The sequence below is a fragment of the Petromyzon marinus genome, unplaced genomic scaffold (genome assembly GCF_048934315.1).
Source record: "Petromyzon marinus isolate PM22_M1 ecotype Great Lakes invasive population unplaced genomic scaffold, UKy_Petmar_22M1.pri1.0 PM_Scaffold_366, whole genome shotgun sequence".
NCBI lineage: Eukaryota > Metazoa > Chordata > Hyperoartia > Petromyzontiformes > Petromyzontidae > Petromyzon > Petromyzon marinus.
This window is the reverse complement of record NW_027423353.1, coordinates 89,039-100,522: the sequence shown is the minus strand read 5'-3', so window position 1 is coordinate 100,522 and position 11,484 is coordinate 89,039. Positions and strand designations below refer to the sequence as shown.

The window sequence follows — 11,484 nt, the reverse complement described above, 5'->3', positions numbered from 1 at the left end:
CGGTGGTGTGGTGGTTGTGGTAATGATGGTGGTGGTGGTGGTGATGTTGGTGTTTGTGGTGGTGGTCGTGGTGATGATGATGATGGTGGTCGTGGTGATGATGATGATGGTGGTGATGTTGGTATTTGTGATGGTGGTCGTGGTGATGATGATGATGATGATGGTGGTGATGGTGATGGTGGTCGTAGTGATGATGATGATGATGATGGTCGTGGTGATGATGATGATGGTGGTTGTGGTGATGTTGGTATTTGTGATGGTGGTCGTGGTGATGATGATGATGATGGTCGTGGTGATGATGATGATGGTGGTTGTGGTGATGTTGGTATTTGTGATGGTGGTCGTGGTGATGATGATGATGGTGGTCGTGGTGATGATGATGATGGTGGTCGTGGTGATGATGATGATGGTGGTGATGTTGGTGTTTGTGATGGTGGTCGTGGTGATGATGATGATGATGGTGGTGGTGATGTTTGTGATGGTGGTGGTGATGATGATGATGGTGGTGATGTTGGTGTTTGTGATGGTGGTGGTGATGATGATGGTGGTGATGTTGGTGTTTGTGATGGTCGTGGTGATGATGATGATGATGGTGGTCGTGGTGATGATGATGATGATGGTGTTGGTGTTTGTGATGGTGGTCGTGGTGATGATGATGATGATGTTGGTGTTTGTGATGGTGGTGGTGATGATGATGATGGCGGTGATGTTGGTGTTTGTGATGGTCGTGGTGATGATGATGGTGGTCGTGGTGATGATGATGATGGTGGTGATGTTGGTATTTGTGATGGTGATCGTGGTGATGATGATGATGGTGGTCGTGGTGATGATGATGGTGGTGGTGATGTTGGTATTTGTGATGGTGGTCGTGGTGATGATGATGATGATGGTGGTGGTGATGATGATGGTGATGGTGGTATTTGTGATGATGGTGGTGATGATGGTGGTGGTGGTGGTGGTGATGTTGGTGTTTGTGCTGGTGGTCGTGGTGATGCTGATGGTGGTTGTGGTGATGTTGGTATTTGTGATGGTGGTGATGATGATGGTGGTGGTGATGTTGGTATTTGTGATGGTGGTGATAATGATGGTGATGTTGGTTGTACTCCTGACGACGGTGATGGATGAGAGGATCTGGTGGCTAACCCCTTCAGCTGGTGCTCATCTTCAAACAATCGTCACGATGGAAACGCCGAAATAATCTCGTGTCGAAGCTGCCCATTTCCCTGTCGGGAGCTGGTCATGGCAACCGCCTGGACCTCTGTGGTGTACGGGAGGGTCCGGTGGACTGGCGCTGGTCTGTGTGTCTGTGTGGTGGGTGGGTGGGTGAGCGTGTGGGTGGGTGAGTGGGTGGTGAGTGAGTGGGTGAGTGGGTGGGTGAGCGTGTGAGCTTGCGAGTGGGTGGGTGAGTGGTGAGTGAGTGGGTGGTTAGGTGAGTGGTGAGTGAGTGGGTGGGTAGGTGAGTGAGTGGGTGGGTAGGTGTATGGTGAGTGGGTGGGTAGGTGAGTGGGTGAGTGGGTGGGTGAGCGAGTGGGTGAGTGAGTGAGTGAGTGGTGAGTGGGTGAGTGGTGAGTGGGTGGGTGAGTGAGTGAGTGAGTGGTGAGTGGGTGGGTGAGTGAGTGGTGAGTGTATGAGTGAGTGAGTGTATGAGTGAGTGAGTGGTGAGTGACCTTTCACCCCTCCCCAGCTGCGGGCGGTTCCCGTGACAACGGCAGACGACGTTGAGCTGGACGAGGAGGCGTCTTGGATCTACAAACACGCTTTCTCCTCTCCCACTCTGAGCATGCAGGTGACACTGTTACACTCACTCACACACTCACTGTTACACTCACTCACTCATACACTCACTCATTCACTCACTCACTCATACACTCACTCACTCACTGTTACACTCAACACGCTTTCTCCTCTCCCACTCTGAGCATGCAGGTGACAATGTGACACTCACTCACTCATACACTCACTCAGTCACTCAGTCACTCATACACTCACTGTTACACTCACTCACTGTTACACTCACTCATTCACTCACTCACTGTTACACTCCTACACTCACTCATACACTCACTCATACACTCACTCATTCACTCACTCACTCATACACTCACTCACTCACTGTTACACTCAACACGCTTTCTCCTCTCCCACTCTGAGCATGCAGGTGACACTGTTACACTCACTCACACACTCACTGTTACACTCACTCACTCATACACTCACTCATTCACTCACTCACTCATACACTCACTCACTCACTGTTACACTCAACACGCTTTCTCCTCTCCCACTCTGAGCATGCAGGTGACAATGTGACACTCACTCACTCATACACTCACTCAGTCACTCAGTCACTCATACACTCACTGTTACACTCACTCACTGTTACACTCACTCACTCACTGTTACACTCCTACACTCACTCATACACTCACTCATACACTCACTCATTCACTCACTCACTCATACACTCACTCACTCACTGTTACACTCAACACGCTTTCTCCTCTCCCACTCTGAGCATGCAGGTGACAATGTTACACTCACACACTGTTACACTGTTACACTCATACACTCACTGTTACACTCACTCACTGTTACACTCACTCACTGTTACACTCACTCATACACTCACTGTTACACTCACTCACTGTTACACTCACTCACTGTTACACTCACTCACTCACTGTTACACTCACTGTTACACTCACTCACACACTCATACACTTACTCACTGTTACACTCACTCACTGTTACACTCACTCACTGTTACACTCACTGTTACACTCACTGTTACACTCACTGTTACACTCATACACTCACTGTTACACTGTTACACTCACACACTCACTGTTACACTCACTGTTACACTCACTCACTGTTACACTCACTGTTACACTCACTGTTACACTCACTGTTACACTCAGTCAGTCAGTCACTCAGTCACTCATACACTCACTCACTGTTACACTCACTGTTACACTGTTACACTCACTGTTACACTGTTACACTCACTGTTACACTGTTACACTCACTGTTACTCTCACTGTTACACTGTTACACTCACTCACTGTTACACTGTTACACTCACTCACTGTTACACTGTTACACTCACTCACTGTTACACTCACTGTTACACTCATACACTCACTGTTACACTCACTGTTACACTCATACACTCCCTGTTACACTCACTCATACACTCACTGTTACACTCACTGTTACACTCACTGTTACATTCACTGTTACACTCACTGTTACACTCACTCACTGTTACACTCACTGTTACACTCACTCATACACTCACTCACTGTTACACTCACATCACTGTTACACTCACTGTTACACTCACTGTTACACGCACTCACTGTTACACTCACTGTTACACTCACTCATACACTCACTGTTACACTCACTCATACACTCACTGTTACACTCACTCACTGTTACACTCACTCACTCATACACTCACTCATACACTCACTCACTCATACACTAACTCATACACTCACTCACTCATACACTCACTCACTCACTCATACACTCACTCATGCACTCACTGTTACACTCACTCACTCATTCACTGTTACACTCACTCACTGTTACACTCACTCACTGTTACACTCACTCATACACTCACTGTTACACTCACTCACTGTTACACTCACTCATACACTCACTCACTGTTACACTCACTCACTGTTACACTCACTCATACACTCACTGTTACACTCACTCACTGTTACACTCACTCATACACTCACTGTTACACTCACTGTTACACTCACTGTTACACTCACTGTTACACTCACTCACTGTTACACTCACTCACTCACTGTTACACTCACTCACTCACTCACTGTTACACTCACTCACTGTTACACTCACTCACTGTTACACTCCTACACTCACTCATACACTCACTCATTCACTCACTCATTCACTCACTCACTGTTACACTCATACACTCACTCATACACTCACTCACTGTTACACTCAATGTTGCACTCACTTGTACACTCACTCACTGTTATACTCATACACTCACTCACTCATACACTCACTCACTCATACACTCACTCATTGTTACACTCAATGTTACACTCACTTATACACTCACTCACTGTTACACTCATACACTCACTCACTCATACACTCACTCACTCACTCACTGTTACACTCACTCATTCACTCACTGTTACACTCTCTCACTCACTCACTGTTACACTCACTCACTCACTCTTACACTCATTCACTCACTCACTGTTACACTCACTCACTGTTACACTCACTGTTACACTCACTGTTACACTCACTGTTACACTCACTCACTGTTACACTCACTGTCACACTCACTCATACACTCGCTCACTGTTACACTCACTCATACACTCACGCACTGTTACACTCATACACTCACTGTTACACTCATTCACTCACTGTTACACTCATACACTCACTCTCTGTTACACTCACTCACTCATACACTCACTCACTCATACACTCACTCACTCACTCATACACTCACTCACTCATACACTCACTCACTGTTACACTCACTCACTCACTGTTACACTCACTCACTCACTGTTACACTCACTGATACACTCACTCACTGTTACACTCACTCATGCACTCACTCATACACTCACTGTTACACTCATACACTCACTCATACACTCACTGTTACACTCACTCACACACTCACTCACTCATACACTCACTGTTACACTCATACACTCACTGTTACACTCGTACACTCGCTGTTACACTCATACACTCACTGTTACACTCATACACTCACTGTTACACTCACACACTCACTGTTACACTCACTGTTACACTCACTCACTCATACACTCACTCACACACTCACTCACTCATACACTCACTCACTCATACACTCACTCACTCATACACTCACTCACTCATACACTCACTCATACACTCACTCACTCATACACTCACTCATACACTCACTCACTCATACACTCACTCATAGACTCACTCATACACTCAATCACTCATACACTCACTCATACACTCACTCATACACTCACTCACTCATACACTCACTCACTCACTGTTGCACTCAGTCACTCACTGTTACACTCACTCACTGTTACACTCACTCACTCACTCACTGTTACACTCACTCACTCACTGTTACACTCACTGTTACACTCAGTCACTGTTTCACTCACTCACTGTTACACTCACTTACTCACTGTTACACTCACTCACTCATACACCCACTCATACACTCACTCATACACTCACTCATACACTCACTCACTCGTACACTCACTCACTCATACACTCACTCTATCTGTGTGTGTCTAACTAACTATCTGTGTCTGGTGTCTATCTGTGTGTGTATATGTGTGTGTCTATCTGTGTGTGTGTCTAACTGTGTGTGTCTATCTGTGTGTGTCTATCTGTGGGTGTGTCTATGTGTGTCTAACTATCTGTGTGTGTGTCTATCTGAGTGTCTATCTGTGTCTAACTGTGTGTGTCTAACTATCTGCGTGTGTCTAACTAACTGTGTGTGTCTAACTGTGTGTGTATCTGTGTGTGTGTCTATCTCTGTGTGTGTCTACCTGTGTGTGTCACACTGTGTGTCTATCTGTGTGTGTGTCTAACTAACTGCGTGTCTAACTAACTGTGTGTCTAACTAACTGTGTGTCTAACTGTGTGTCTAACTATCTGTGTCTAACTGTGTGTCTAACTAACTATCTGTGTGTCTAACTAACTGTGTCTCTCTGTGTGTGTGTCTAACTAACTGTGTCTAACTAACTGTGTGTCTATGTGTGTGTGTCACACTCTATGTCTAACTAACTGTGTGTCTAACTAACTGTGTGTCTATATATGTGTGTGTGTCACACTGTCTGTCTAACTACCTGTGTGTCTATGTGTGTGTGTCACACTGTGTCTAACTAACTGTGTGTCTATGTGTGTGTGTCACACTGTATGTCTAACTAACTGTGTGTCTAACTAACTGTGTGTCTATGTGTGTGTGTGTCACACTGTCTGTCTAACTAACTGTGTCTAACTAACTGTGTGTCTATGTGTGTGTCACACTGTGTGTCTAACTAACTGTGTCTAACTGTGTGTCTGTGTGTGTGTCACACTGTGTGTCTAACTGTGTGTCTGTGTGTGTGTCACACTGTGTGTCTAACTAACTGTGTGTCTATGTGTGTGTGTCACACTGTGTGTCTAACTAACTGTGTCTAACTGTGTGTGTGTGTCACACTGTGTGTCTAACTGTGTCTAACTAACTGTGTGTCTATGTGTGTGTGTGTCACACTGTGTCTAACTAACTGTGTGTCTATGTGTGTGTGTCACACTGTGTGTCTAACTAACTGTGTGTCTATGTGTGTGTGTCACACTGTGTGTCTAACTAACTGTGTGTCTATGTGTGTGTCTAACTAACTGTGTCTAACTAACTGTGCTTCTTGTGTGTGTGTCACACTGTGTGTCTAACTAACTGTGTGTCTATGTGTGTGTCTAACTAACTGTGTCTAACTAACTATGTCTAACTAACTGTGTGTCTATGTGTGTGTGTGTGTCTAACTGTGTGTCTAACTAACTGTGTGTCTATGTGTGTGTCTAACTAACTGTGTCTAACTAACTGTGTCTAACTGTGTGTGTCTGTGTAGGAGGTGGACGTGGTGGAGCACCCTGCCGGTGTGGGTGGCACACTGTGTGTGTCTAACTAACTGTGTCTGTGTCTAACTGTGTGTCTGTGTGTGTGTGTCTAACTGTGTGTCTATCTAACTGTGTCTATGTAGGAGGTGGACGTGGTGGAGCGCCCTGCCGGTGTGGGTGGCACACTGTGTGTGTCTATGTGTGTGTGTGTGTCTAACTGTGTCTAACTAACTGTGTGTCTAACTGTGTGTGTCTATGTAGGAGGTGGACGTGGTGGAGCGCCCTGCCGGTGTGGGTGGCACACTGTGTGTCTAACTAACTGTGTGTCTATGTGTGTGTGTCTAACTGTGTGTCTAACTGTGTGTCTAACTAACTGTGTGTCTATGTAGGAGGTGGACGTGGTGGAGCGCCCTGCCGGTGTGGGTGGCACACTGTGTGTGTCTATGTGTGTATGTGTCTAACTGTGTGTCTATGTGTGTGTCTAACTAACTGTGTCTATGTAGGAGGTGGACGTGGTGGAGCGCCCTGCCGGTGTGGGTGGCACACTGTGTGTGTCTATGTGTGTATGTGTCTAACTGTGTGTCTATGTGTGTGTCTAACTAACTGTGTCTATGTAGGAGGTGGACGTGGTGGAGCGCCCTGCCGGTGTGGGTGGCACCGGCTATGGCCGCAAGGGGCCTGGCACCATCGGCAAAATCCGTGACGCCCTGAACTTCATCCGTAACCAGCACCTGGAGGTGGGTGGGGAGTGTCTCACTGTGAGTGTCTCACTGTGAGTGTCTCACTGTGTGAGTGTCTCACTGTGAGTGTCTCACTGTGAGTGTCTCACTGTGAGTGTCTCACTGTGAGTGTCTCACTGTGAGTGTCTCACTGTGAGTGTCTCACTGTGAGTGTCTCACTGTGTGTGAGTGTCTCACTGTGTGTGAGTGTCTCACTGTGTGTGAGTGTCTCACTGTGAGTGTCTCACTGTGTGTGAGTGTCTCACTGTGAGTGTCTCACTGTGAGTGTCTCACTGTGAGTGTCTCACTGTGAGTGTCTCACTGTGAGTGTCTCACTGTGAGTGTCTCACTGTGAGTGTCTCACTGTGAGTGTCTCACCGTGAGTGTCTCACTGTGAGTGTCTCACTGTGAGTGTCTCACTGTGTGTGAGTGTCTCACTGTGAGTGTCTCACTGTGTGTGAGTGTCTCACTGTGAGTGTCTCACTGTGAGTGAGTGTCTCACTGTGAGTGTCTCACTGTGAGTGTCTCACTGTGAGTGTCTCACTGTGAGTGTCTCACTGTGAGTGTCTCACTGTGAGTGTCTCACTGTGAGTGTCTCACTGTGTGTGAGTGTCTCACTGTGAGTGTCTCACTGTGAGTGTCTCACTGTGAGTGTCTCACTGTGAGTGTCTCACTGTGAGTGTCTCACTGTGAGTGTCTCACTGTGAGTGTCTCACTGTGTGTGTCTCACTGTGAGTGTCTCACTGTGAGTGTCTCACTGTGAGTGTCTCACTGTGAGTGAGTGTCTCACTGTGAGTGAGTGTCTCACTGTGAGTGAGTGTCTCACTGTGAGTGTCTCACTGTGAGTGTCTCACTGTGAGTGTCTCACTGTGAGTGTCTCACTGTGAGTGTCTCACTGTGAGTGTCTCACTGTGAGTGTCTCACCGTGAGTGAAATCCGTGACGCCCTGAACTTCATCCGTAACCAGCACCTGGAGGTGGGTGGGGAGTGTCTCAGTGTGAGTGTCTCACTGTGAGTGTCTCACTGTGTGTGTCTCACTGTGAGTGTCTCACTGTGTGTGAGTGTCTCACTGTGTGTGAGTGTCTCACTGTGAGTGTCTCACCGTGAGTGAGTGTCTCACGGTGAGTGTCTCACTGTGAGTGTCTCACTGTGAGTGTCTCACTGTGTGAGTGTCTCACTGTGAGTGTCTCACTGTGAGTGTCTCACTGTGAGTGTCTCACTGTGAGTGTCTCACTGTGAGTGTCTCACTGTGAGTGTCTCACTGTGAGTGTCTCACTGTGAGTGTCTCACTGTGAGTGTCTCACTGTGAGTGAGTGTCTCACTGTGAGTGAGTGTCTCACTGTGAGTGAGTGTCTCACTGTGAGTGAGTGTCTCACTGTGAGTGTCTCACTGTGAGTGTCTCACTGTGAGTGTCTCACTGTGAGTGTCTCACTGTGAGTGTCTCACTGTGAGTGTCTCTCTGTGAGTGTCTCACTGTGAGTGTCTCACTGTGAGTGTCTCACTGTGAGTGTCTCACTGTGAGTGTCTCACTGTGAGTGTCTCACTGTGAGTGTCTCACTGTGTGTGAGTGTCTCACTGTGTGTGAGTGTCTCACTGTGAGTGTCTCACTGTGAGTGTCTCTCTGTGAGTGTCTCTCTGTGAGTGTCTCACTGTGAGTGTCTCACTGTGAGTGTCTCACTGTGAGTGTCTCACTGTGAGTGTCTCACTGTGAGTGTCTCACTGTGAGTGTCTCACTGTGAGTGTCTCACTGTGAGTGTCTCACTGTGAGTGTCTCACTGTGAGTGTCTCACTGTGAGTGTCTCACTGTGAGTGTCTCACTGTGAGTGTCTCACTGTGAGTGTCTCACTGTGAGTGAGTGTCTCACTGTGAGTGAGTGTCTCACTGTGAGTGTCTCACTGTGAGTGTCTCACCGTGAGTGTCTCACCGTGAGTGTCTCACTGTGAGTGTCTCACTGTGAGTGTCTCACTGTGAGTGTCTCACCGTGAGTGTCTCACCGTGAGTGTCTCACTGTGAGTGTCTCACTGTGAGTGTCTCACCGTGAGTGTCTCACCGTGAGTGTCTCACTGTGAGTGTCTCACTGTGAGTGTCTCACTGTGAGTGTCTCACTGTGAGTGTCTCACTGTGAGTGTCTCACCGTGAGTGTCTCTGTGTGAGTGTCTCTGTGTGAGTGTCTCACTGTGTGAGTGTCTCACTGTGAGTGTCTCACCGTGAGTGTCTCACCGTGAGTGTCTCACCGTGAGTGTCTCACCGTGAGTGTCTCACCGTGAGTGTCTCACCGTGAGTGTCTCACTGTGAGTGTCTCACTGTGAGTGAGTGTCTCACTGTGAGTGAGTGTCTCACTGTGAGTGAGTGTCTCACTGTGAGTGTCTCACTGTGAGTGTCTCACTGTGAGTGTCTCACTGTGAGTGTCTCACTGTGAGTGTCTCACCGTGGGTGTCTCACTGTGAGTGTCTCACTGTGAGTGTCTCACTGTGAGTGTCTCAGTGTGAGTGTCTCACTGTGAGTGTCTCACCGTGAGTGTCTCACCGTGAGTGTCTCACCGTGAGTGTCTCACTGTGTGTGAGTGTCTCACTGTGTGTGAGTGTCTCACTGTGAGTGTCTCACTGTGAGTGTCTCACTGTGAGTGTCTCACTGTGAGTGTCTCACTGTGAGTGTCTCACTGTGAGTGTCTCACTGTGAGTGTCTCACTGTGAGTGTCTCACCGTGAGTGTCTCACCGTGAGTGTCTCACCGTGAGTGTCTCACTGTGAGTGTCTCACTGTGAGTGTCTCACTGTGAGTGTCTCACTGTGAGTGTCTCACTGTGAGTGTCTCACTGTGAGTGTCTCACTGTGAGTGTCTCACTGTGAGTGTCTCACTGTGAGTGTCTCACTGTGAGTGTCTCACTGTGAGTGTCTCACTGTGAGTGTCTCACTGTGAGTGTCTCACTGTGAGTGTCTCACTGTGAGTGTCTCACTGTGAGTGTCTCACTGTGAGTGTCTCACCGTGAGTGTCTCACCGTGAGTGTCTCACCGTGAGTGTCTCACCGTGAGTGTCTCACTGTGTGTGAGTGTCTCACTGTGTGTGAGTGTCTCACTGTGTGTGAGTGTCTCACTGTGTGTGAGTGTCTCACTGTGAGTGTCTCACTGTGAGTGTCTCACTGTGAGTGTCTCACTGTGAGTGTCTCACTGTGTGAGTGTCTCACTGTGTGAGTGTCTCACCGTGAGTGTCTCACTGTGAGTGAGTGTCTCACTGTGAGTGAGTGTCTCACTGTGAGTGAGTGTCTCACTGTGTGAGTGTCTCACTGTGTGAGTGTCTCACTGTGTGAGTGTCTCACTGTGTGAGTGTCTCACCGTGTGTGAGTGTCTCACCGTGAGTGAGTGTCTCACTGTGTGAGTGTCTCACTGTGTGAGTGTCTCACTGTGTGAGTGTCTCACCGTGAGTGAGTGTCTCACTGTGAGTGTCTCACTGTGAGTGTCTCACCGTGAGTGAGTGTCTCACCGTGAGTGAGTGTCTCACCGTGAGTGAGTGTCTCACTGTGAGTGTCTCGCTGTGAGTGTCTCACCGTGAGAGTCTCACTGTGAGTGTCTCACCTTGTCTCACCGTGAGTGTCTCACTGTGAGTGAGTGTCTCACTGTGAGTGTCTCACTGTGAGTGTCTCACTGTGTGAGTGTCTCACTGTGTGAGTGTCTCACTGTGAGTGTCTCACTGTGAGTGTCTCACTGTGTGAGTGTCTCACCGTGAGTGTCTCACCGTGAGTGTCTCACTGTGAGTGAGTGTCTCACTGTGAGTGTCTCACCGTGTCTCACCGTGTCTCAATGTGAGTGAGTGTCTCAACCTGTCTCACTGTGAGTGTCTCACCGTGAGTGTCTCACCGTGAGTGAGTGTCTCACAGTGAGTGTCTCACCGTGTCTCACTGTGAGTGTCTCACAGTGAGTGTCTCACCGTGTCTCACTGTGAGTGTCTCACTGTGAGTGTCTCACTGTGAGTGTCTCACTGTGAGTGTCTCACTGTGAGTGTCTCACCGTGAGTGAGTGTCTCACTGTGAGTGAGTGTCTCACTGTGAGTGTCTCACCGTGAGTGAGTGTCTCACCGTGAGTGAGTGTCTCACTGTGAGTGTCTCACTGTGTGTGAGTGTCTCACTGT

At 48.1% G+C, this 11,484-nt stretch overlaps 1 protein-coding gene across 1 annotated transcript in view; it reads left to right on the top strand.

The window, feature by feature from the left end:
• Positions 1–1,666: 1,666 nt before the first annotated feature.
• LOC116937052 (transcription elongation factor SPT6) overlaps positions 1,667–11,484 on the top strand; it is a gene marked incomplete at both ends in the record, with an annotated part of 94,268 nt that continues 84,450 nt past the window's right edge. Inside the window, 2 exon segments of the mRNA XM_076064259.1 lie at positions 1,667–1,786; positions 7,260–7,379. Coding sequence (XP_075920374.1) covers positions 1,667–1,786; positions 7,260–7,379 — 240 coding nt within the window.